General features: G+C 33.3%; 3 protein-coding genes and 1 long non-coding RNA gene across 10 annotated transcripts; all 4 read right to left on the bottom strand.

Moving 5' to 3' along the window:
- LOC109725216 (polygalacturonase ADPG1-like) lies at nt 809-5,837 on the bottom strand. Its single transcript, XM_020254318.1, has 9 exons — nt 5,718-5,837; nt 5,190-5,321; nt 4,032-4,052; nt 3,650-3,839; nt 3,466-3,569; nt 3,253-3,269; nt 2,984-3,092; nt 2,700-2,819; nt 809-1,039 (listed from the first exon to the last, which is right to left on the bottom strand). The coding sequence occupies exons 1-9, from the start codon at nt 5,835-5,837 to the stop codon at nt 809-811; spliced, it is 1,044 nt and encodes a 347-aa protein (XP_020109907.1).
- LOC109724586 lies at nt 7,207-8,916 on the bottom strand. Of its 2 annotated transcripts, XR_002219970.1 has the most exons (3): nt 8,448-8,916; nt 7,646-8,153; nt 7,207-7,498 (listed from the first exon to the last, which is right to left on the bottom strand). It is a non-coding gene; the product is annotated as an uncharacterized LOC109724586 (long non-coding RNA). The 2 variants fall into 2 exon arrangements; XR_002219969.1 differs by having other exon boundaries at nt 7,646-8,916.
- LOC109725215 (putative pentatricopeptide repeat-containing protein At3g13770, mitochondrial) lies at nt 9,107-11,429 on the bottom strand. The gene is made up of 2 exons (XM_020254317.1): nt 10,954-11,429; nt 9,107-10,275 (listed from the first exon to the last, which is right to left on the bottom strand). Exon 2 carries the CDS (start codon nt 9,968-9,970, stop codon nt 9,107-9,109), a length of 864 nt encoding a protein of 287 aa, XP_020109906.1. The 5' UTR covers nt 9,971-10,275; nt 10,954-11,429.
- Nucleotides 21,880-25,944, bottom strand: LOC109724585 (putative pentatricopeptide repeat-containing protein At3g13770, mitochondrial). Of its 6 annotated transcripts, none has more exons than XM_020253459.1 (5): nt 25,371-25,944; nt 24,150-24,698; nt 22,969-24,053; nt 22,696-22,867; nt 21,880-22,411 (listed from the first exon to the last, which is right to left on the bottom strand). In XM_020253459.1, the coding sequence occupies exons 1-3, from the start codon at nt 25,807-25,809 to the stop codon at nt 23,263-23,265; spliced, it is 1,779 nt and encodes a 592-aa protein (XP_020109048.1). In that variant the 5' UTR covers nt 25,810-25,944; the 3' UTR covers nt 21,880-22,411; nt 22,696-22,867; nt 22,969-23,262. The 6 variants fall into 6 exon arrangements, with proteins under 6 accessions (XP_020109048.1, XP_020109047.1, XP_020109046.1 ...); XM_020253458.1 differs by having other exon boundaries at nt 21,880-22,147; nt 22,224-22,411; nt 22,969-24,698; nt 25,371-25,943; XM_020253457.1 differs by having other exon boundaries at nt 21,880-22,144; nt 22,224-22,411; nt 22,969-24,698; nt 25,371-25,943.

Here is a 26,110-nt window from a genome sequence, read left to right as displayed (position 1 = left end):
TTAACTATTTAAATTAAATTATTCTATGTTTGAAAATTAACTTTCAAACATTCACTTGGGGATAATATTTCATATTCAATTACTAAGAAATTGTATAATATAATTTTTCAATTGCAATATTTTATATTTACATATAATTTTCGATGCAAAAAATTTTAAATTAGAAACAAATTTAAGAGTTTATTTCATAATCAAATCATACAAATAAATTCAAAATTGACTAAACTTTTAACTTTGGTTTAAGTCAGGTTCGAGTCTAAGGGGTAGACTAAATGATTTCAATAATATATTATTTTTTATTTAAAATTTGAATGCAATATATTAGTAAAGAAAACTTAATTTAGGAAAGGTACACACCTTCCTTACTTGTAACGCCAAACCTTTCTAGCTAAAGAGGATATGTTATAAGATGTAAATTTATCAAAATGCCCTTGTTGCAAAAAAAAAAAAAAAATTTGCCCTGTTAAGAGTTGACCGGTACCGATGGTATTAAATACCGGTCATCCTCTTTTAAAGGGTGCATCTTGGCCGTCCATTTAAAAAATTTTAATGGTTAAGATGTTTTTGGTGTATAGGAGCATTGCTCATATTAAGAATGAAGCAAAACAAGCAAACATGATAATGTTCTTGTCATAAAATTATCATTCACAAGGCTAGTGAAGTAGAAAAAGTAACAACTAATACTAATGTTTCCACTAGGAGCACTACTCATTGTAGCTATATAACATATACTTTTCTCCTTAATTACTACCACTACAAAAATTTGATAGTAATTCCATAAAATCAAAATCATTTCATGATTAAATAGCTAAGTTGGACATGAGATAGAAGGGACAACATAGCCTTTCTTATTCACTTGCGCATTGTAACAAGTTGTGGTCTCATCTTCTCCTTGGTTTGTAGATTGGATGTTGATGTTCTCCATGGTTATACCTGCACACGGCGTCGTCTCGCTACACGCAAGGCTTATAGCAATGCCACTCGATGATGTTCCCTTTACTTCAGAATAATGCACGTCACATACTTGAACCGCCGACGTCTAAAACATGATAACAAAGTTAGCGTGTAGAAAAACAGGAGGAGGTACTAACGTACGTATGTACAGAATTGATCTAAACATCCTTCAATTTGTTTGATTTAAGTCAGCAAACGGTACTTCGACTTCAAAGTTTAAGTTAATTATTAATTATTTTAGTAAATTTATCGTTGCGCGCGAGAATTCCATGAAATTAACTAAACCTGTAAAGATAAACGACGCATTCAAATTTTAAAGTCAAAATGCCGTTGACTGACTCAAATCAAATAAATTGGAAGGTTAGACGATAAATCTAAAATTTGAAGGTTCGATCGCCAAATCAAAATAGTCCATAGTTTACCCAACATTTCAATTCAGTCAGCAAATAGTATTTTGACTTCAAAAGTTAAGCCAATTATCACTTAAGTGAATTTATAGTTGCGAGAATTGGATAAAGTATATTGAGTTGTGCTGGTATACTTATGGAAGCACAAAGGCCTCCGTGCTTTCAAGTCGTTTTTAATGTTCGGACTTTCGAATCGACGATCGGCTCCGTTAGAGTTGATCTAGAGTATTTGAAGTACCTAGGAAATAAATTTTGTGATTTTTCGATATCATTTGCCTAGTGATCGAAGGGGCTCAAAATCAATAATTTTAATGGCCGTGGTGAGCCGGTTGCAAGTTTAACGGTGTAGAAATATCCAAATCACATGAAATTTTGATAGAAAATTCTTTATACCATATAAAACAAGATCAATAACTTTGATCTAAAATTTTAATGTCATATCATCATATTTTGTAAGGCTTTTATTTTCAACCGTTGATTTTGAGCCACTTCGATCACTAGGCAAATGATATCGAAAAATTGCAAAATTTATTTTCTAGATACTCCAAATACTCTAGATCAAGTCTAACGGAGCCGATCGTCGATTCGAAAGTCCGAACATCGAAAACAGAGTGGAAGCACGGAGCCCTCCGTGCTTCCATAAGCATCCTAGCTGCACTCAAGTATATTAATTAACTAAACCTGTAAAGATAAAGGACGCATTCAATTTTGAAGTCAAAATGCCGTTGACTAACTCAAATCAAACAAATTGAAAGATTTGATAGTAAAATTAAAATTCTAAATGGTTGGGTAGCAAATTTAAAACGATCTATTATTCAGATAAGTTTTGTATATTGTTTTACTGAAGAAGAATTATGTACAAATGAACAAAAGAAAGCTAAATTACACTATTGCCTTAGACTTTTAATTAATCTCTATATAAGAAATTTTTTGTAAACAAAAATGTAGAGAGTGCCCTTGATTTAACAAGAGATTAATTTGTTTGATTGCAATGNCTATTATTCAGATAAGTTTTGTATATTGTTTTACTGAAGAAGAATTATGTACAAATGAACAAAAGAAAGCTAAATTACACTATTGCCTTAGACTTTTAATTAATCTCTATATAAGAAATTTTTTGTAAACAAAAATGTAGAGAGTGCCCTTGATTTAACAAGAGATTAATTTGTTTGATTGCAATGATATTATAATACAAAGATAAAAATTTTACTGGGAAATAAGAATTAAATTTTGAGACCATTGAATCGATCGTTCATCATCACCTGAGCGGCGATCGAGTTCAATAACGAACAAATAATAATAACTTGGCTAAAACATTTACTAGTAATTAAAACATACCTTATTTTTGCAATTGTTATGATCACCAACACAATAATACTGATCTATAACAATTGGTTTCTCCACAGAATAAAGGGTAATATGACTAAATGTTATCTCCTTTGCATAACCTGAACCACCCTGGTAAAAGGATAAATAAATTAAGAGGGAAAATAATACAAATTGAATGAGAGAAATCGAAGAGAAAAGTTTGTTAATTCTAACAACTTATTAATGTCCAATATATTCAACACAAATAATATAAACTTCATCGATACGAAGAACAAGTTTGATCATATATGTACCTGCCATGTTTTAATCCTTACGCCGTTCGTCGTACCAGCGAATTTGCAATAAGAAACATTTATTTGCTCTACTATTGCTTCAGAATCATCCTTACCCAAGCTTCCAATGCTAAACATAAGTAATTAAGTAACTTACTTAGTCAAAATCAAAATCAAAATGGTTCAATAAGCTTCATAGCTAATAATATCAAAATTTATTAGAGAGTAAAAATGTTCATACTTTTTGAAGCTTTAAATTGTGGTTTCTTTGGTTGCGTATAAGTATAAACTTGTTTTCCAAAACAAACTTTAAAATAAGACACAATTAATAGGAGGAAATAGCTACAAAGGGGTGTTTAAATTGTTTCATAGAAGGGGGAAAAAAACAGAAAATAATTTTATGGCTAGCTGGAAAAATATTTTTCGTCTGTTTGGTTTCTAGAAAAAATAGTTTTCTTGCAAAAGTTCCCTTGAGATTTCATGGAAAAGCCAAGAAAAGATGCATGTAATTTTAAAAAAATCGACCTGATGCCATGTCCAGGACCGCATGTTATCCGAGTCACATTGATGTCGTAGGTATCGGTACCGATCGACACGCAATCATCTCCTACAATCACACATTTGACTATATCATTAAAATCATCTCAAATAATTTCTATTTAAAAATTGACTTAATAGGATTATTACCTGTTCCGATAATCGAGTCTAAGATCTCCACATGTTGGCTCTTTTCGACGTGTAAACCGTCGGTGTTTGGACTAAACTCCGGAGATGTAATTGTTAGCCCTCTTATTTGAGCTCCAACAGTTTGATAAATGCTTACATGCATTCGAGGGCTATTTATGAACTTCAAATTACTAAGTTGAACGTTACTGCACTTCAAAATAAAAAAAAACTGCATCGAAAAATGTTATCAAAAGTTAGATCACTATGAAATATCACCAAACATTAAAACTATATATATGATGAGATCAATTTATATATGTATATATGTAACACTTTATACACATGCTATGTAATTGATTCTTTTGTTATCTCATATTGTTTTGGAGGAGCTTATTATACTCACATCATTTAGACTCGAGCATTCCTGAAAGAAAGAAAAAGAAAAAGAAAAAAAAGAATAGATGAACATGAAAATATACAAATGTGCATGTATATATATATTTATTTGCATGAGCAACATATATATATATATATAATAGGGTTAATTAAGATAATTAAGTAGATATACAAATTAACTATTTATTGAGAACTCACTTTATTTCCTTTACAAGACCACCACGGTTCACCTCGACCGTCGATCTGACCCGATCCATCAATATTTAGTCCATCAACGTTCGAAAAAGTGATCCAATGGTCCGCGTTCTTCGACCACACCATATTTGGTGCCACAATATTTCCATCAACCTATATACATATATTTATATTCGATCATCAATATATATAATAAAACAACATAAGGAATCACTAATACCTATATACATATATTCACATTTAATTAAATACATATATAGTTATATATTTATTTATGAGTCACGTGGAAGTAGGATACTCTGAATTCGGGGGTCAAAGAGTTTCATAAAATGTTCGCGATAGGGAGAGAAAAAAAAATGCGAGTAAAAGAACCAAATGTTGTTCTTGATCTTATGAGCCATTTGATCATCCCTTGCTATTAAATATAACATAATTATTAATGCTTCTCTAATTAAGATTAATTAATGCTAATTTTTTTAGTATTTATAATTAGATAAAAATGTTTAACAATTACTATATAGTTCACCATGCATTAATTGGCTTCTATATATATATGTATATAATTCTTAATATATTGCTCTCACTTAAGTGATTTGTATATACAATCTTTTAGTATATATATATATTATTATTACGTGCATGGCGTTTGCATTTATACCCCTGCAAAATTGATTTTTTTTTTTGCATGCTGCTAAACGACATATTTATTTGCATTCAGGCCCCTATTTACATGCATGTGCCCTGTGGACCAAAGTTTCCAAGGGTGCACATATAAATATCAATATTTCAAGGGTCATTATTTAGTGACCCCTGAAAATAAATTAAAAGAAAGATTTTTCACGCATTTAAATTAATAAATTTAAAAGTTGCAGGGGTATACAAGAAAATGTTCTTATCGCTTATTATTAATTAAAGTAATGATGCTTAAGCTTAATTAAGAGCTAATACGAGAGGTCGAGAGTTCGAACACCTGGAAATGGATGTTGGATTTGCAAGGTCCTTCGAAGTTCAGTTGCTTCAACATGAATGTCGAACCCGAGGGGACGAGCACGGTCGGAGAAGACGAGTCGGCACACGCAGCGTGCCAAGCGTGTAAAAACGCCTGATGTACAACAATTAATCAGAACGATATTTTTAATATTTATATTGAACAGTGACTCTCATGTTTGAACTTCGAGACATGTTGATAGGTCCGAGACGTGGGGCTGAATCATATGTCGGAGGAAATTAAAAGGCGGAAGGAGCCTAGTGAGGCTCAAACTCATGAGAATCTCTTACTCTGATGTCAAATTAAATTATGTGAAACAATCATTTTTCTTCAAAAACTTAAACTTTATAGAATAGTATTTTTAATATTTATATTCAACACAGACGCGCGCGCACACACACACATATATATATATATATATATATATATATATATATATATATATATATAGAGAGAGAGAGAGAGAGAGAGAGAGAGAGAGAGAGAGAGAGAGAGATTCATAAATCATACACATGTGTCATCTGAGGTGCCATCTCCTTTGGCTCCATAGTCCATAACATTTTGAGTTGCAGTAACCAATCTCCCTGCTAGAGTAAGAGAAGCACCCACCAAAAATACTAGAGAGTGCATCAAACCCTGCACATATATATACATATGCATGAACATAACATGATACTAAATAGAAATATAAAAAAAAGTGAAAAAAAAAGATTAAGAAAAGCAAAAAATACATGTACTTTGATTTTACTATATATATATTTAACATGCACATATATAACATGATACTTAGTACTGATACGAAAAATAAAAGTTTAAAAAAAGACAAGCAAAAGGGTACGTAATTTGATTTTACTATATATTTAACATTATATTCAATTCATTACATTAATGAGATGAAATTAGTACCATTGAATTCTAATAGGAATATAATATGGGTAAATTAATCAAACATGTATGCCTATTGTGGAGTTAAGTTAATGTAAAATAAAAAATTTTTCGTGTCCAAACATTTATTTTTACGTAGAAATATTATAAAGTAGTAACTAAAACTAAAAACACATAAATAATAATTTCAAAAAAAAAGTTTAATGGAGATCTCACCATGTTTACGTAATCCTCTCCTTAAGCTTGTTTTTGGGTGGTGTATTTAATTAATTATCCTCCAACCATGCATATAATATTTATAAGAAAATTTCGCAATGATTTTTTTTTTTGTTTTTTTGTGGTTATTTAGTGGAAATATGTCCATAGACATGGTAATTAATTATAGTTTACTTAAGTATACTTTAATTAATACATTGCGTTAAGGAAATTAATTAATTAAGTAGTCCAAAAATATAGAAAGTGAATATGTAGAAATAGTGTATCCATGAAAATAGCCTTTTCTTAAAAAAAATAGTAATAATTAATGTATGGAGACCCCCTCAACTTTTATTTTTTGATTGAGGCCCCCTCAACTTCTACATTTTTTTGGGGAATTAAGTAAATTTTTTTGGGGAATTGTTAGAAAGAAATTTTTTTTTTTTTTTATTCCATCTGTCATTGTAAGATTTTCTATACGTTTTTATATATAGTATAGATATAGATATATATATTGCTGTAAAATTTATAAATGGGAAATTAGAAATTCGAATTTTTATTCGTCACTAAAGCCATTTTAAATTTTAAATTTTAAATTTTCACATTCTCCATGATTTGAGCGTGTATTTAAACAAAGAAGAATTTATTGATTGAAAAAACAAGTAGATTATTCGGCAATTGATAATACCATATTTATAAAGATAAACTTCAATTAGCCTCTTTACGATTTACCGCATTTTTATTTTGTCACCCTGTAGTTTGAACAATAGAGATAGAGACTAATCATTAAATACGGTAGTAAAATATTATATTTTACAAATAACAATAACAAGATATATAGTAAAGTGAAAACTATAAGCTAGTAATATACATTTTTTATTACCCGTGATTTATAAAAGGAAAAACTTCAAATAACACCTCTAGTAATATACATATTTATTTAACCGTAAAGAAGAATACATGTTTCTTATTAGTTCTTACAGAGCAATTTCAGATGTACCAGAATAGCAGTTACTCTTGACCAGGTTTTGGCAGAGAAAAGTCCGATCCATTCGGCTTTTATCGTAGTTCACGAACCCTTTCGGCCACGCTTTTGTGAAAAGTGCTTCTCTCTCTGCAATTGCTGCGGCTTCTGCTGCGCGGAAAGTAGCCAATGGTTTGTAGGAATGCTGCTGATCTTCGTTTCTTCAACCAGATCTCGACTTAATTTCCTGACGAGACAAGCACATAAACAAACTGTATAGCAGAATTTTTCATTTGAAAGCTCTTGATGAGAAATGATTAAAAAGAAGAGATCTATGATTTTCAACATAAAGAGTTGTTACAAAGCTAAGATGAAACTCTTTTTGATAAATTACCATTGTTGGCCCATTTAGCTTGATTAGAGCTTCTGCAGAAGTGCGGGTAGAGTAGAGATGTTCAAAGAAATATGAAAAAGCTTTCCTTGAGTAAAATGTCTTCAAGTTTCTTATTCCAGAAAGAAAAAGAAGTTGGAACTGGAACTTCTGCTTTTGTCACCGAGAAGTCATCTCGTTTTGCTGCCGCAGGCCAGCAGCAAGAAGCTCTCGGCCTTCTTTGGGTCAAAACATCCGGATTCTTCTGCTTTATTGAGTAGAGAAGCTGTTTCAGAAGCCAGACTGAGCGGGTACTAAGTATTGCTTCTTGGAACATTCTTTACCTGTGAAAACATTTCTTGAATCAGTGTACTCCGCAGATTTCTGAAAATGGATCCTAACCTGCACTCTGCAGAACTTGCCAAGAAGTATATTTTCGGGATCATTAACTCCTGAAGAAAATGAAATGGCTGGATTGTGAAATCTCTTTCCATGTAAAATTGGCCACAAACGATTCCGAAATGTCCACAACCTAAAGGGCAGAGAAACAAAAATTAACTTCGTCAACAACGATGACACCGACCGTAGGCATATCAACCCTACAGTCCCTCGCACAGCGACACACATTAAAAAGAAACGGAAAGACATTAATGTCTCGCGGATAAAGCAGGATCAAAATTGAAGAGATTGCATAAAATGTACTTGAGATAACAGCCATAGTAGAGACCTGATGATATTTTCTTCTCTGCGTTTGTATTAGATATTTAGGCACTGTAAGTTAAATAAAATAAAGAAAGGCTTACTTGCCTCATGGATGAAATTGTACCATTTTCAGTAACAGTGTGAACGAAATAATGATGGCCACTGTTAGCTCAAATCTATCGATATGGATGCAGCTTTCGCCGTCTTCTTTTTCCGATTAGTTCCAGCAAAAATTGTGGAGACCGCTTGCTTTATAATCACTGGGTTTTCATCCTAACATAGCAGCAATTTTCATTCATTGAAGAAATTATTCTGTTCTTCCTATTGTATACGCTCATAACTAAAATAATTCTCCCCATAATTATGTGTTTTAGCTTTTCATTAGCCTTTACGCCAAGAAATGCAAACTCTCGCAACTCATTATGATGCTCTTCATTTCATCGTTGCATCTAGGAGACTTGCTATTGATTCCGCCTAATGATATGCAAAACCTATTTGGCTTGACTTTTTGAGCAACTTCACAACTACAAGAAGCAGTAATTAGGCGTTTACCAAACAAAAAATCTGAAAGATTTTGACGTGATAGGACGCTGAATAAACCTCTTGGCTCTGAAACCAGCAGCTCTGGTTTGAAAGCTTTTTGCAGAAAGCTGTTGGGGCAACTTTGAATGACAGTAGTTTTGTAGAAGCTCCAGCTGGAGAAAGCAGGCCCTTAGTTCATTCACTAGTAATCTCCACAAGAACAAGCCCCTTTTACGTAAAGATGGAAGCGGTTGCTATCCCTTAAAGAAATTTCCCTTTCATACACCATGGAGACAAACTTTGCAAAGTTATGGCATCGATTTCTCCCTTCTTGGGATGGAATCGATCACCGGAATAAAAGGTGTGAGTAACTTTATCTAGGTTTATCCAGCTTCTTCCCGGTTCTTGTATTATTGCCTTCTCCATCATAAGCTTCCTGACATCTACTACATCTTGCCACCTTGAAGCAGAAGTATAGATATTAGAAAGGATCACATAATTGCCGGCATTTTCTGGCTCGATGTCCAGAAGCCTTTTAGCGACAAACTCTCCTGCAGGAATGTTTACGTGAACTCTACATGCGCCCAGTAACGAACCCCACATAGCTGTGGTTGGTTCAAACGACATATTTTTGATAAAATCTAAGGCTTTTTCTATTCTTCCAGCCCGCCCAAGAAGATCAACAACACACCCATAATGCTCGATTTCCGGTTTCAATCCTTTTTCTTTAATCATATAATCAAATATGCTCAAACCCTCATCAACTAAGCCACCGTGACTGCATCCTGATAAAACAGCCATAAATGTAACCCTATCAGGCTTCACTTCCCTAAGCATCAAATTGAAAAGTTGAATAACCTCGTCACCTAAACCATGCTTGCCATATCCTACAATCATGGTATTCCAACTAACCGAAGATCTCTCCGGCATCTTATTGAATACTCTCCTCGCGTAAGTGAGGCTCCCGCATTTGGAGTACATATCAATCAAAGAATTCTCTAGAACAACGTAAAATGGCAATTCGTGTCGGTATGTAAAGCTGTGGACTTGCTTCCTATAGTCCAAAGCAAAAAGCCCTGAAAGTGCGGTAAGAAGACTGGTGAAAGTAACATAGTTACAGTGCATCCCCTCTTTATATAACTCTCTAAATAACTATAAGGCTTCTTCATCAAGGCCCAATTGGGCATATTCGGATAAAATAGCGGTACAAGAAACAACATCCCGTTTTGGCAAAAAGTCGAAGACTTTTCTGGCCTCGAGGATATTGTTGGATTTAGCGTACATGTCAAGGAGGGAGCTCCCAACGAATATGTGGGATTCGAAATTAGTCTTGATGGCGATAGAGTGGACTTGCCTGCCGAGGTCGAGCTTGCATGCCCTAGAACAGGATGTGAGAATGGTGGCCAAAGTAAATTCATTGGGCAGAATACCTGTCAAAAAAGTTATGTGAAATGGCAAACTACTCTAAGGCCTAGTTTGGTAATATTGTAGCTAAAAGCACTATTTTTATACTATAAAACGACCCAAAAAATCCAAATGCACTTACAATCTTCCCCCCTCCAATGCTTTAAAATTGCAGTTGCAACTGCTACCGAAAAATCATGCAGCCACATGGTTCTCTGGTAATGGTTCTAACCATAATTTTTGCGTGGCAGTTGCAACCGCAATCTTAAAGCATTGAAGGGGGAAAGATTGTAAGTGTTTTTGAATTTTTTGGGCCTTGTATAGTATAAAAATAGTGGTTTTAGCCACCACATAACCTAGAAGCTACTAAGGAATGTTTTCCGATATTTTATATTATATTCAACACTTTGTCGTGCGTCTAGACTTGAGACTTTTTGATAGGCTTTAGATGTGAACTTGAAACAAAACGGGAGAATATTAAATGAGCGTAAAAACCTAGTGAGATTCGAATTAATGACCTCCTATGAATTTCCTCGCCATTTACTAACAAAGAACTCACTTTGTGATTACTAACTCTCCAAATTGTGCTAATATAAACATTTATTTATCTACTAATATATATCAAATAACATGCATCTAAAGAAGACCCCAACTTAATCTTTTCTCATAAGAGTTATGAAACTGCAGGAGAATCGACACATTACCGGTGGCCAGCATCCGAACGAACAGCTCCAGAGCCTCACCGTGCGAACCCATCTGTGAATACCCCGAGATCACGGCCGTCCACACCACGATGCTCCTCTCGGGCATTTCGTCGAACACGTTGCGGGCGCCGCCCATGTCCCCGCACTTTGCGTACAAGATCGCGAGCCGCGTCGCGAGGTACGCTGAGGGGCGGTACCGCGCCTTATCATGTGTGCGTGGGCCCGCTGGCCGTGCCGGAGCGATCGGCGCTCGACTCACGCCGTGATTGCGGTGTCGTAGTTGTGGAATTTGGCCTCCGCCCCTCGGAGAGCCATGTGGAGCAGGGCTGAGTCTAGGTGACCGTTGAGGAGGCGCGGGGATTTTAAATTTGAATTTGGCGGGAGGAGGAGGAGGGAGTAATGAATGGGGCGGAGAAAAGTTTTGGTTATTTTTCTCATTTGTGGGTGCGCGCGCGCGCTTCAAAAAAATTATAATGTGAGAGGTAAATTTCAAAAAAAAAAAAAAATTGAATAGGAGAAAAGAGGTAACGGCTATAAATATAATGGAAGCAGAAGCAGTGAGATGTGAGATGCTAATAGCATGTTTGTTTGCATGAAAGTGGGGTGGAAGTGGAAGGAAAGAGTGATTTTTGATGACAACTGACTACTTCTGTTGTTTTGTTCACCGTAAAAAGGTTATGATCGGAACTCTAATTAATTTGAAACGGCGTAATTGACTTTATAGTGCTGAAAGGTGAAGAAAAATAATAAAATAATATTCTAGGTAAAGATAGTTATATTTAAATATATTTAATTATGGTACTAATTATTTTTTTATTCATTTGGCATATTTAAAATATGATAAAATTTGATTAGTTAATTTTTAATATTTTTTTTACTTTATAATTTTATTGTTGTCTTACTATAATTTTTGTATAAAAAAATAATTTTGTTGCTTTAAATTAAATTTTAATTATATAAAAATGTAATTATATTATTTTTAATTATTACATTAAATTATTTATTATTTATATATAAATTATAGTTTTATATTATACACTTTCTACTAAATAAACAGCAGAACTAATAAAACTTCACATTTATAATTAACTACAAAACAAATAGCGGAGAAGAAATAGTTTTTACCGAACTCCATTTCAACTCAAAGTCTATTTCAACCCAAAGCCCAGTTTCAGTGAAACAAACATGCCCTAAACCTAAACCTGTGAAGAAAGCCCTAAACCTAAACCTGTGAAGAAACAAGCAATTTTAATTATTTAACAAAGTGTCCCAATAAATTTATATTTATAAAATTACCTCTCTTAATTTCTACTACCGAGAGAAGAGTGGTGCAGGCATTTTTTAAGTTGAATATGGTGATCCAATAATTACGTTTAAATACGGGCTAGATTATTATTTTTTATGTTGAATGTGATAATTCAGTCACCGTGTTTAAATACGGTGATTGGATGTTTTTTTTTTAGAAATAAATTTAGCTGGAAATATAAATCAACTAAAATTCGAGCTTGGGATTTTAGGTACCAACCACCAAGTCCTCTATCACTTATACTAGAGATACACAGTCGGTGATTGGATTATTATTTTTAGCTTAACATGATTTTTTTTGCCTATCCAACTTGGCATTCACATGACAAGAGGGATATTTATATAAATATATGTTTGTTAGGGCCATTTGTAACAAAAAAAAAAAAAAAAAAAAATTGATGGGGACAAATGGAAAAAGATTCTATAATTCTCTTTTGGGTAAACTTCAAATTGTTCGCCGCATTATACAATATATTTTTACTTTGCTTCCATATGGTTCAATAAGTTCTTTCCTATGGTTCACCCCATTTTTATTTTGACATTTCGGTGTTCAAAAGTTACACTTAATTATTTTATTGTTTTACGTATTTTTTTACTTTGCCACCGTGTCATTTTCAAAAAAAATATTTCGGCATCCTATTTACTATAAAATATTTTGGTAAAATAGAAATTAAACTACAAAGATGCAAAATGTAATTTTTTTGAACCATAGGGTGGTAAAGTAAAAATAAGCTAAACCAATCAGAGGCAATTTGAAGTTTACCCCACTTTTTTTTAAGCTGAGGCCTTTTCAAACTTTCTAGTTTTTAAAATTAAACAATTCTTGATACCTAGATTAAAAATAAATAATAAAATGGGATAATATCTAATTTACCTTTCAATACTTTAAAAGTAGGAATAATTGCTTATATACATCTGAAAACTTTTGAAATATTTGATATACCCTTACATTTTTTTGTTACAAATATGCCCCTCGTATAGTACTCGTTAGGTCATCTTGGATTAAGTTTAAGTTGTCTCGGATTAAATTCGAGTTAAATTTCTACTAAAGTTTTTTTAAAAAAATCAAAATACCTTTTTGCTCCTGACTTAAGGACAAATAAAAAAAGTTGGTGACTATATAAGAATATATTTGAAAGGAAAGAAGTCAAAATACTTCTTTGTGCCCCAATTTAAGAGCAAAGTGAAGAGTTAGTGACGGTAGAAGGGTATATTTAAAAGGACAAAATAGTAATTTTACAGAGATAACAGTTGTTCCTAACCGTTCATTCACAGTATCTAATTCTAGAGTATATTTGAAAGAACTTGATACGTTAAAAAAATATTGTTAATATTAGCCTTCTAAAAGAGATAAATAAAAAAGTCGAAAATCTTGCAGGAGTATCTAAGCAATTGCCCTTTAAAAATATTTAAAATACTTCTTGATTGACCAAAATGCCCTTACTGATTATTTAAAAAATTTTCAAATATCCCAAAAAATTTAGGATTTACTAATAGGATTTGGGATTCAGAAGGATATATATATTGGGAATAGACGGATAAATTTAAAAATTNAGAATATTTTTAATATTAGCCTTCTAAAAGAGATAAATAAAAAAATCGAAAATCTTGCAGGGGTATCTAAGCAATTGCCCTTTAAAAATATTTAAAATACTTCTTGGTTGACCAAAATGCCCTTACTAATTATTTAAAAAATTTTCAAATATTCTAAAAATTTTAGGATTTACTAATAGGATTTGGGATTCAGAAGGATAAATATATTGGGAATGGACGGATAAATTTAAAAATTTTGAATAGTAGTAAGGGATATATATATAATTAGTAAAGGTCCCAAAAGTTAATGGCCTATTAGCTAGCTACTAGCTGTTAATAGTTCCAATTCCACTTTCTGAAAGTAATTAAAACCCATAAACATGATAAAATTAACTATCAATAATTTCGCTGAGATTTGCATATCTTAATAAATTTCATTAAGATTTTCTTGTCCTGGAAAAACTTATTGAGATGTTTATGTATATATGTCATGACGATGTGATATGATTTTGTGGAAGTCGGATATTTGTATTGGCAAAAAGATTTATTAAAAAATATATATATATACACACCTGAGTGTCAAAAGCACAAATTCATCGATATATATGGTATATTTTTGGAGTGAAAGTGTTGTGAGAGCTCAAACTATATATGGAATACAAAGGCATCTTTGTTGTGGCATTCGTATGGCTCTCTCTTGTTTCCAGTCTCGCGGAAAGAGAGCGATTTGTGTTCAAACATGATGATGCAGAAACGAAGGCGAAGGTAATCAAAGACCTTCTTAGCCAAACTTGTTCGAAAAAATAGTTAGTATAGTATAGTATACTATATATGTCACGTTCTGAGATCCACCTATTTGGTCGGATTCGGATACGCCGATAGACCGCCGAACGGATAGAGTCTCCCCCATACGTCATAGGCGTCACAAACAGTACAATACAAGTGGTTCCAAACAGAAACAATAATCATACAATGATTGCATAAGAAAGATATCAACAGTATAGTATAGTATGTAGTTCATTTCTGCAATTACTTGTTAATGATAGATAAGAAAATACGTACAATCCCAATGTATTGAGATGCATATACATTACCAATTTACACATTCTTAAATCTCTCAAAATAATAAAAATTACAAGAAAATCATGGTAGAAGGTGCACAAGATCCATGTCACTACAAAAAAAAAAAAAAAAAAAAAAAAAAAAAAAAAAAAAAAAAAAAAAAAAAAAAAAAAAATCTTTTGTGGTGATTTATTTGTGGCCATTTAGAAATTGTATCTAAATGTTTTACTTTTGTGAGTAAATTAATAGTTTGCTACTATTTTAATTTAATATGAATATATGGATATTAATTATGTGGAATTTTTTAAAATGGCCACAAATTATGGTTCTAAAAGGTTCCTTTGCTCAGCAAACTGAATTGATGTGTTTATTTAAGAAGTTTTAGGCTTCGTTTGGGATTACGGGGAGATTGCATTACGTGCAGTGAGAAACGACGATGAAAAAATATTATGTTCGTTTCCGTACGTAATATTGCGTTCCGCATATTGCGGTTAGTCGGTTACGATATATTTTCTGTGGTCCCATCGGAGAACGCAAAAATATATTCCTATATATTTTTTCTCAACTCCATTCTATCTAATAGCGCTAATTAGATCCATCTCAATGCCAAACTAAGCATTAGTTTATCATTAACCACTTCAAATTTGTACTAATAGAAGGCATAACAATATTGTCTTGCAGCTTTTAGGTCATAAAAGAGCAGGCGACGGTGAAGATCTTCATTCAAGTTCGTTTAGTCTCTCCGGCATCTTTCGAGTAATCCTTTTTATGTTTCTCATTCAAATGACTCCAACAATTTAGCAAGATCATATCGTCTTCTAGCTAGCATTTCATTAATTAATTACTCGTTTACATATTGTTATTAAACTAAACTTTTCTATACAATCTAGTTCTTAATTTGTTTGATCATTCATTTTAATTACTATATATGATATGTCACTGCTAAATTATCAAAGAGTCCTTTTATTTTAAGGATTCTGTGACTAGCTAGTCAAATTAAAGTGGATAGTTAATTAGTGAGATTGAGTTTTAAACTTTTTAAAAGTAGCTGTTCATTCTCTTTTTCCATACCTTTTTTTTTTTTGTTGCTATATCATGAATTTTAATACCCTTGGTGAAGGAAAATTAATAGCCAAATCAGAGCGAAAAAACCATATGGATTTTGACATACCTTTTTCGCTGCGAAATTGTATTACGATTACCAGGAACTGATATCGTCTTATTTTACGAACTCTTTGATCCGTCAACTAACAATCTGTCTCGATTTCTCGCATGATGTTCTTTCTCGTTGCGAACCAGCTACCAGAATCGATCGCAGCACACCACCCAAATCCCTAGGGTTTCTGATAGTCCCCTAGAGCGAATCCAAGAGAGAGAATTTTGTGAAAAAATTATTGTAATTTTTCTTGTATATTGTATGCGGCCAATATATCATTTATTTATAGACCATAAGGAAAATATTAATCTTAATTCTATTCGAACTAAATCTCATACAAATAGAGATTTTAAACAGATCGGGAGATTTATTTCATAGATTTATTTTTTATCCCATGTGTACTACGAATATTTTAGATAAGTCCTAATGCGGACGAATCCTAACACTTCGATTAGAATTCTCGGTAAGTGAATGATCTCTTTCTCCTTTTGCTTTCCCTCTCTTCATTGCAGTCGGCTGTGTATACTACAATCTCTGGCGAATACTACGGCAGTAGAGCCAAGATTAATCTGTGGGATCTGCCGGATGTAGATAATCATCAAATATCTGCGACTGTAATACGCCTCTCGAATTTCGATGGAGATAATGAAAATACCATACAAGCAGGATTTCATGTAAGTACCATATATATATACAATTCTCATTAAGTAAATTATTCTACGCCGACGATCGAGTACAGTTTTAAATCCTTGACCTTTTTTTTAAAATTTTCTCTTTTTATTAGTCTCTTACTTTTCCGCGTATAGCTCTAACCAAACTTGTTAAAAGAACTTTTTAGAACTAGAAACACTTCATTTGTTTATGTTTCTTTCTGAAAAATAGTACGTAGTTGTCGTTTTACTTTTGAAAAAACTTCAAAAAATCCTCTGTGATTTTGCACTATTTAATTTTAATACCTTTTGATTTAAAGTGTATCAAGTTAGTACCCTGTGGTTTCGCACGCTCTCACTATAGTACCCTGTGGTTTAAAGTGTATCAAGTTAGTATTCTGTGGTTTTATTTTTGTATCAAGTTTAAACCCTATAGTTTTATTTTTATCTTAATGAAATATTAAACCACATGGTACTAAAGTAAAAAAGTGCGAAATCATAGGGTACTAACTTGATACACTTGAAATCGCAGGGTACATACTAAATTGAGAAAGTACGAAACCATAGGGTACTAACTTGATACACTTTATAACTTTAAACCACGGGGCATTAAAGTGAAAAAGAGTGAAACCACAAGAGGGATTTTTGAAGTTTTTCCTTTATTTTTTAAACAGAAACAAAATATGCGATATTTTTTTATTTGACATTATATTTGAAAAAAAAATTAACTAAATAAACATTTTTTTGCAATTAATATACTAAATATAACGAAAATACTACTCTTTATTCACAAAATATAAATTGTCATAGATCAGCATCAACAAGTAGAAGCATATCTCTTGATTTCATTCTACTCTCAAGAATATATAATTATCTTCTAAAATTTGCTAATGTCTTGAAATATATGTCAGGTATTTCCTGGGTTATATAACGACAGCAAGCTTCATTTCTACACAATTTGGAGTGTAAGTGTTACACTAGCTAGTTTCATTTATGGCTAAATTACAGAAAATTTTTTTGTTAAAACTCAATTTTTTAACTTTCCTTTTCTGTTATTTAAAAACTTACACTTTGCCCTCTTGTAAAATAAAAAATATTTACAGGGAGTACGGTGTGAACTGTGATGATAAAATGAGTATTTTGCCCCTCACCATTTTGTCCCTCATTATGTTCACAGGAGAGAAGGTTGAGGACATTTTTGGCATAAAAAAATATATAATAATATTTTATAAACGAAACCCTAACGGATTACTAACGGCATGGGGGCGAAGTGAATATTTTTCATTTTATAAGAGGGTAAAGTGTATGTTTTTAAATGATAGGAGGAAAAAAGTGAAAAATCGAATTTTAACAGGAGGTTTTATGTAATTTAGCCTTTATTTATTGACCAATATCATGTCTTGTGATGCACAGTATTTTGTTTCTGTGAATGTAGTTTGATGGCTACAAATCAACCGGTTGCTATAACCTTAATTGTGAAGGCTTTGTACTGGTTAATTCGCATATACTTACACCAGGAGATGTTGTTGAACCTGTTTCTGTCTACAACGGCTCACAGTACTTCATTACAATCAGCATAAAGAAGGTTAAGTAGATTTACATTTCATGAGAATTTCATGTTGTTTTATACATACATACATACATACATACATACATATAATCTATATACTATTACACTATCGATAGTATCAAGTGCTTGGTGCTATAAAGTTTTCGGCCATCAGATCCACCCTTTAATCATTTCTACCCGTTAGATTATACTAGCTAAATCATGTAAAATTTTGATTGAAAATTTTTTATACTATATAAAATAAGATCAATATATCTTTGATTTAAAATTTTAATATCATATCATCACATTTTGTAAAATTTATATTTTCAGCTATTGATTTTGAGCCCCTTGATCACTAAGCAAATTATATAAAAAATCACAAAATTTATTTTTTAGATACTTCAAATATTCTATATCAGTCTAACGGAGCCGATTGTCGATTTGAAAGTCTCAATATCGAAAATGACTTGAAGAACAAAGAGCTCAGTCCTTCTAGAAGCATACTAGCCCCCCCCCCTCTCTCTCTCTCTCTATATATATAAATATATATAGGGTCTCCGTGCTACTAAATTATTTTTGGTGATGCGGCTTCCAAATCGAAGATTGGCTCTGTTAGATTTGATCTATACTATTAAAAGTGTTTGAAAACCAAATTTAATAATTTTTCGATATTATTTAGCTATCAAACAAGTAGTCTAAAAATGAACAGCTGAAATAAAAATCTCATTAAAAAATAGTGATAAATGACTTGAATATAATATCAAAGGTACTGATCTTACTCTAAATATTGAAAATATTTTCTTATAAATATTTCACCAGACTTGGAGTGTTGTACACTGCTAAATTCATAAATACATCATTCTTGCAGGATCACAAATCTGGAAATTGGTCAGTATACAGAGAAGATCTAGATGAACCACAGTTAATAGGTTATTGGCCTAAATCTCTCTTTACAGTTTTAGCTGAAAAAGCGACCATAGTTTCATGGGGTGGAGTTGTTAAGTATTTTCAAAATGGAACTGGCCCTCCGATGGGCAGTGGACACTATTCATCTGAATTGCAAGGAAAAGCAGCATTTGTGAAGAATATTGAGATCTTCGATTCGAACGGCGGATCCATTGACCTTGCAAATATTGCAATGCCTGAAGTTAACAGGAATGACTGCTACAATGTTACCGCACTAGTCGATTCGAGAAAGTACGGACTAAATGATGGATATTTATTTTATTTTGGCGGCCCAGGTGGTTGTCTTAATTAATTAAAAATAAATTTCCTCTCAATAAAGTTTAAAGATTTATAACTATGAAGAATTAGAAATTCCTGATGTAAGTGACACCAATATATTTAGGCCTCATTTGTTATTATATATTCTTCTTCAGCTCTTTTAAATTGAATTTTTATATAAAATAGTGTAGGAAGGAAAAAAGACAATTGTGTGCAATCCTTAATTAGCTTTAAGATTTTTATTTGATAGGAAAAAAAAAAAAAAAACTTGGAACTAATTATATTTTGATTTCAGAATTTGTTGTAATGTAAGTTATTATTCATCATTTGGCTGGTATATCAAATTATTATAGAGTGAGGCTACTATGCTTCTGGAAGTACGGAGCCTTCCGTGNTTAAACTTGATCTAGAGTATTTGCAGTACCTAGAAAATAAATTTTATGATTTTTCGATATTATTTGCCTAGTGGTCGAAGGAGCTCAAAATCAATAATTTTAATGGCCGTAGTGAGCCGTTTGCAAGTTTAACGGTGTAGAAATATCCAAATCACGTGAAATTTTGATAGAAAATTTTTTATACTATATAAAACAAGATCAATATCTTTGATCTAAAATTTTAATATCATATTATCACGTTTTGTAAGATTTTTATTTTCAGCCGTTGATTTTGAGCCCCTTCGTTCACTAGGCAAATAATATAGAAAAATCGCACAATTTATTTTCTAGGTACTTCAAATACTCTAGATCAAGTTTAACGGAGCCGATCGACGATTCGAAAGTCGCATCATGAAAAACAACCTGGAAGCACGGAACAGGAGCATAGTAGCCTCACTCCAAATTATATGAAACTACCATTACAAAATATTTTTTAGAAAAAAACTACAACAACATCATCAATTGAGCAAGGGGGTGGATTTGGCAAATTCTTTTGATTGTCTGCACAAGCTAATTTTTTGGCGGAATTTCATTTTGAAATTTGAATTCAAAATCTATATTAAAATTTAAATTTTAACATTTAAATTTAAATCTGAATCAAAGCTTAAAATTTTCTATTTGAATTTAAAATCTGAACTAGACTGGAATACTATCAATAGCTATTAAGTTTTCGGCCCTTGGATGAAGGAATGTACGTTTAGAATGATGTGGGCCCTCTAAGGTTGAGTAAGTTGTTGGTTGAATAGTATAATTTAACGGGTGAAAATAATCAAAGGGTTAAATCTAACGGTGAAAAACTCGGTAGCAGTAAGGGCTTGGTGCTATTGATAGTATCCTAGCCAGGCTCTTTAAAATCTAAGTTAAAATTTTATAATTTGAAATTTAAAATTAAAAATTAAAAATTTAAAACTTTAAATTTTATATTTTATATTTTATATTTTAATTTTAAAATTTTAAATTATGAATTTTAAATTCAAAGTTGTAAAGAAAAATACTTTGACTCTCCAACAATATTCAACTCTTCTTCCCAATGCCAAAGACTCACACGTACCAATAACTCGATACTATTAGAAGAATCCCGGTCCAATTCCATATAAAAAATAGGGATAATTATCTATGTACCCCTCAAAACTTTGAAAATATCTTATTTATTCCTATTTTATTTTTCTTTTTAATATACCCCTCATATCTTCCTCCGTTATTCAAAAATACCACTGCAGTTATCACCCATTAGGTTAATTTGGATTAAACATGAGTTAAATATCTACCATAGTTTTAAAAAAATTAAAATACCTCTTTTGTCCGTAACTTAAGGGCAAATAAAAAATTTTGATGCTGATAGAAAATTATATTTGAAAAGACCAAAAATTAAAGTTCTTCTTGTGCCCCTAACTTAAGGCAAATAAGAAAAGCTAGTGATGATAGAAAGGAATATTGGAAATGACAAAATAGTAATTTCACAGTGATAACCGCTATCCTAACCGTTCATTAACAGAATTTAATTTTAGGGGTATATTTGAAATAGATTGGAATATAAAATGAGTATTTTTAATATTAGCCTTTTAAAAAGGATAAATCAGAAAGTCGGAAACTTTTTTAGAGTATATAAGATTGGCCCTAAAATTAAATTCTGTTAATGAATTTAAATTTTAAAAACTGGAATTTAAAATCTAAGTTAAAATTTTTAAATTTTAAATTTAAATCTTCAAATTTGAATTTTAAATTCAAAGTTAAAAAGAAAAATATTTTGATTCCCCAACAATGTTATCTTTTATACATTACTGATGTATTACCACTTATAATACAAAATTATTTGATTAGCTAATACATGTAATCTAAAAAATATCATATAAGCTGCTAATATATAATGATAGTATGACTGAAGTTTTTCTAAGAGCACCAAGCGCTATCATATTTTCCACTATTAGATCTATCCCTTTGATCTTTTTCACTTTTTCAGTTTTTACATCATGTTATTCAACCAATCACCCACTGAACTCTAGGGCTTCGTTTTGTTCGAATATAAGTAAAAACTCTCTATTCCAGTGATAGGTATAAGTTCAGGTATAAGTAAGAACGAGGCAGAATAGAGATGTTCAAAGAAATATGAGAAGCTTTTCTTGAGTAAAATGTCTTCAAGTTTCTTATTCCAGCAAGAAAAAGAAGTTGGAAGTGGAACTTCTGCTTTTGTCACCCAAAAGTCATCTTGTTTTGCTGCCGCAGGCCAATAGCAAGAAGCTCTCGGCCTTCTTTGTGTCAAAACATCCGGATTCTTCTGCTTTATTGAGTAGAGAAGCTGTTTCAGAAGCCAGACTAAGGGGGTACTAAGTATTTCTTCTTGGAACATTCTTTACCTCTGAAAACATTTCTTGAATCAGTGTACTCCGCAGATTTCTGAAAATGGATCCTAACCTGCACTCTGCAGAACTTGCCAAGAAGTATATTTTCGGGATCATTAACTCCTGAAGAAAATGAAATGGCTGGATTGTGAAATCTCTTTCCATGTAAAATTGGCCGCAAACGATTCTGAAATGCCCACAACCTAAAGGGCAGAGAAACAATAAAAAAATTAACTTCACCAACAATGATGACACCGACCGTAGGTATAACAACCCTACAGTCCCTCGCACAGCGACACACATTAACAAGAAAAGGAAAGGCATTAATGTCTCGCGGATTAAGCAGGATAAAAATTGAAGAGATTGCATAACTAGTACTTGAGATAACAGCCATAGTAGAGACCTGATGATATTTTCTTCTACTGTTAAAAGTGTTTGTGTTTGATATTTAGGCACTGTAAGTTAAACAAAATAAAGAAAGGCTTACTTGCTTCATGGATGAAATTGTACCATTTTCAGTAACAGTGTGAACGAAATAATGATGGCCACTGATAGCTCAAATCTATCGATATGGATGCAGCTTTCGCAGTCTTCTTTGTCCGATTAGTTCCAGCAAAAATTGTGGAGACCGCTTGCTTTATGATCACTTGGTTTTCATCCTAACATAACAGCAATTTTCGTTCATTGAAGAAATTATTCTGTCCTTCCTATTGTATACGCTCATAACTAAAAATATTCTCCCCACAATTATATGTTTTACCTTTTCATTAGCCTTTACGCCAAGAAATGCAAACTCTCGCAACTCATTATGATGCTCTTCATTTCAACGTTGCATCTAGGAGACTTGCTACTGATTCCACCTGATGATATGCAAAGCAACTTCTCAACTACAAAAAATATGAAAGATTTTGACATGATAGGATGCTGAATAAACCTCTTGGCTCCGAAACCAGCAGCTCTGATGTGAAAGGCTTTTGCAGGAAGCTGTTGGGGCAACTTTGAATGACAGTACTTTGTAGAAGCTCCAGCTGGAGAAAGCAGGCCCTTAGCTCATTCACCAGTAATCTCCACAAGAACAAGCCCCTTTTACGAAAAGATGGAAGCGGTTGCTATCCCTTAAAGAAATTTCCCTTTCGTACACCATGGAGACAAATTTTGCAAAGTTATGGCAATCGACACAAACACGAAGGTTCTTTGTGATCCGAAGCATAAAACTTCGAGGAGTACCCATTAACCCGAATGTTATCGCCAACTTCTCACTATGACCGAGAAGCATTCTCTCTTTCTGCTCGTCATCCACATCATGCAATACACAGCTCAGGTCAGGAACAAAACCTGCTTCTTTGATCTTCGCATATATTTCCTTAATCTTAGCTTCAATTTCTCCCTTCTTGGGATGGAATCGATCGCTGGAATAAAAGGTGTGAATAACTTTATCTAGGTTTATCCAGCTTCTTCCTGGTTCTTTTATTACTGCCTTCTCCATCATAAGCTTCCGGACATCTACTACATCTTGCCACCTTGAAGCAGAAGCATAGATATTAGAAAGGATCACATAATTGCCGGCATTTTCTGGCTCGATGTCCAGAAGCCTTTTAGCGACAAACTCTCCTGCAGGAATGTTTATGTGAACTCTACATGCGCCCAGTAACGAGCCCCACATAGCTGCGGTCGGTTCAAACGGCATACTTTTGATAAAATCTAAGGCTTTTTCTATTCTTCCAGCCCGCCCAAGAAGATCAACAACACACCCATAATGCCCAATTTCCGGTTTCAATCCTTTTTCTTTAATCATATAATCAAATATGCTCAAACCCTCATCGACTAATCCACCGTGACTGCATCCTGACAAAACAGCCATAAATGTAACCCTATCAGGCTTCACTTCCCTAAGCATCAAATTGAAAAGTTGAATAACCTCGTCACCTAAACCATGCTTACCATATCCTACAATCATGGTATTCCAACTAACCGAAGATCTCTCCGGCATCTTATTGAATACTCTCCTCGCGTAAGTGAGGCTCCCGCATTTGGAGTACATATCAATCAAAGAATTCTCTAGAACAACGTAAAATGGCAATTCGTGTCGGTATGTAAAGCTGTGGACTTGCTTCCCGTAGTCCAAAGCAGAAAGCCCAGAAAGTGCAGTCAGAAGACTGGTGAAAGTAACATAGTTACAGTGCATCCCCTCTTTATATAACTCAATAAATAACTGTAAGGCTTCTTCATCAAGGCCCAATTGGGCATATCCGGATAAAATAGCGGTACAAGAAACAACATCCCTTTCTGGCAAAAAGTCGAAGACTTTTCTAGCCTCAAGGATATTGTTGGATTTGGCGTACATGTCAAGGAGAGAGCTCCCAACGAATATGTGGGATTCGAAATTAGTTTTGATGGCGATAGAGTGGACTTGCCTGCCGAGGTCGAGCTTGCATGCCCCAGAACAGGATGTGAGAATGGTGGCCAAAGTAAATTCATTGGGCAGAATACCTGTCAAAAAAGTTATGTGAAATGGCAAACTACTCTAAGGCCTAGTTTGATAATATTGTAGCTAAAAGCACTATCTTTATACTATAAAAAGACCCAAAAAATCCAAATGCACTTACAATCTTCCCCGTTCCAATGCTCTAAAATTGCAGTTGCAATTACCACCGAAAAATCATGCAGCCACATGCTTCTCTGGCAGTGGTTCCATAATTTTTGAGGGGCAGTTGCAACCGCAATCCTGAAGCATTGGAGGGGGGAAGATTGTACGTGTTTTTGGATTTTTTGGGCCTTCTATAGTATAAAAATAGTGGTTTTAGCCACCACAGTACCTAAAAGCTACTAGAGAATGTTTTCCGATATTATATTATATTCAACACTTCGTCATGCATTTAGACTTGAGATTTTTTTATAGGCTTAAGATGCGAACTTGAAACAAAACGGGAGAATATTAAATGAGCGTAAAACCTAGTGAGATTCGAATTAATGACCGCCTGTGAATTTCTTCGCCATTTACTAACAAAGAACTCACTTTGTGATTACTAACTCTCCAAACTGTGCTAATATAAACATTTGTTTATCTACTAATATGTATCAAATAACATGCATCTAAAAGAGACCCCAACTTTAATCTTTTCTGATAAGAGTTATGAAACTGCAGGAGAATCGACACGTTACCGGTGGCCAGCATCCGAACAAACAGCTCCAGAGCCTCACCGTGCGAACCCATCTGTGCATACCCCGAGATCACGGCCGTCCACGCCACGATGCTCCTCTCGGGCATTTCGTCGAACACGTTGCGGGCGCCGCCCATGTCCCTGCACTTTGCGTACAAGATCGCGAGCCGCGTCGCGAGGTACGCCGAAGGGCGGTACCGCGCCTTGATCATGTGCGCATGGGCCCGCTGGCCGTACCGGAGCGATCGGCGCTCGACGCACGCCGTGATTGCGGCGTCGTAGTCGTGGAATTTCGCCTCCGCCCCTCGGAGAGCCATGTGGAGCAGGGCCGAGTCTAGGTGACCGTTGAGGAGGCGCGGGGATTTTGGATTTGAATTTGGCGGGAGAGGGCCGAGGGAGTAACGAATGGGGCGGAGAAAAGTTTTGGTTATTTTTTTCATTTGTGTGTGTGTGTGTGTGTGTGTGTGTGTTCTCAAAATTTATAATGTGAGAGGTAAATTAAAAAAAAAATAAAAATTGAATGGGAGAAAAGAGTTAACGGCTACAAATATAACAGAAGCAGTGAGATGCTCAAACAACCATAATTTTCCCTCTCCTTTTTTTTTTCTTTTTTTTTTCGCATTTGGCCTCCTTAATTTTTTTTTCTTCAACAAATTATCCCCATTAATTTATATTTGCAAAAATAATTTTCTTTCTACTATAGAGCACTGTATTGAACAGAGGAGAGCCATGTAGGCATTT

Source organism: Ananas comosus, linkage group 19 (assembly GCF_001540865.1).
Source record: "Ananas comosus cultivar F153 linkage group 19, ASM154086v1, whole genome shotgun sequence".
In the NCBI taxonomy this organism is placed as follows: Eukaryota; Viridiplantae; Streptophyta; class Magnoliopsida; order Poales; family Bromeliaceae; genus Ananas; species Ananas comosus.
Note: the sequence above shows the minus strand (reverse complement) of the source record. Positions and strands in the feature narration are given on the sequence as shown.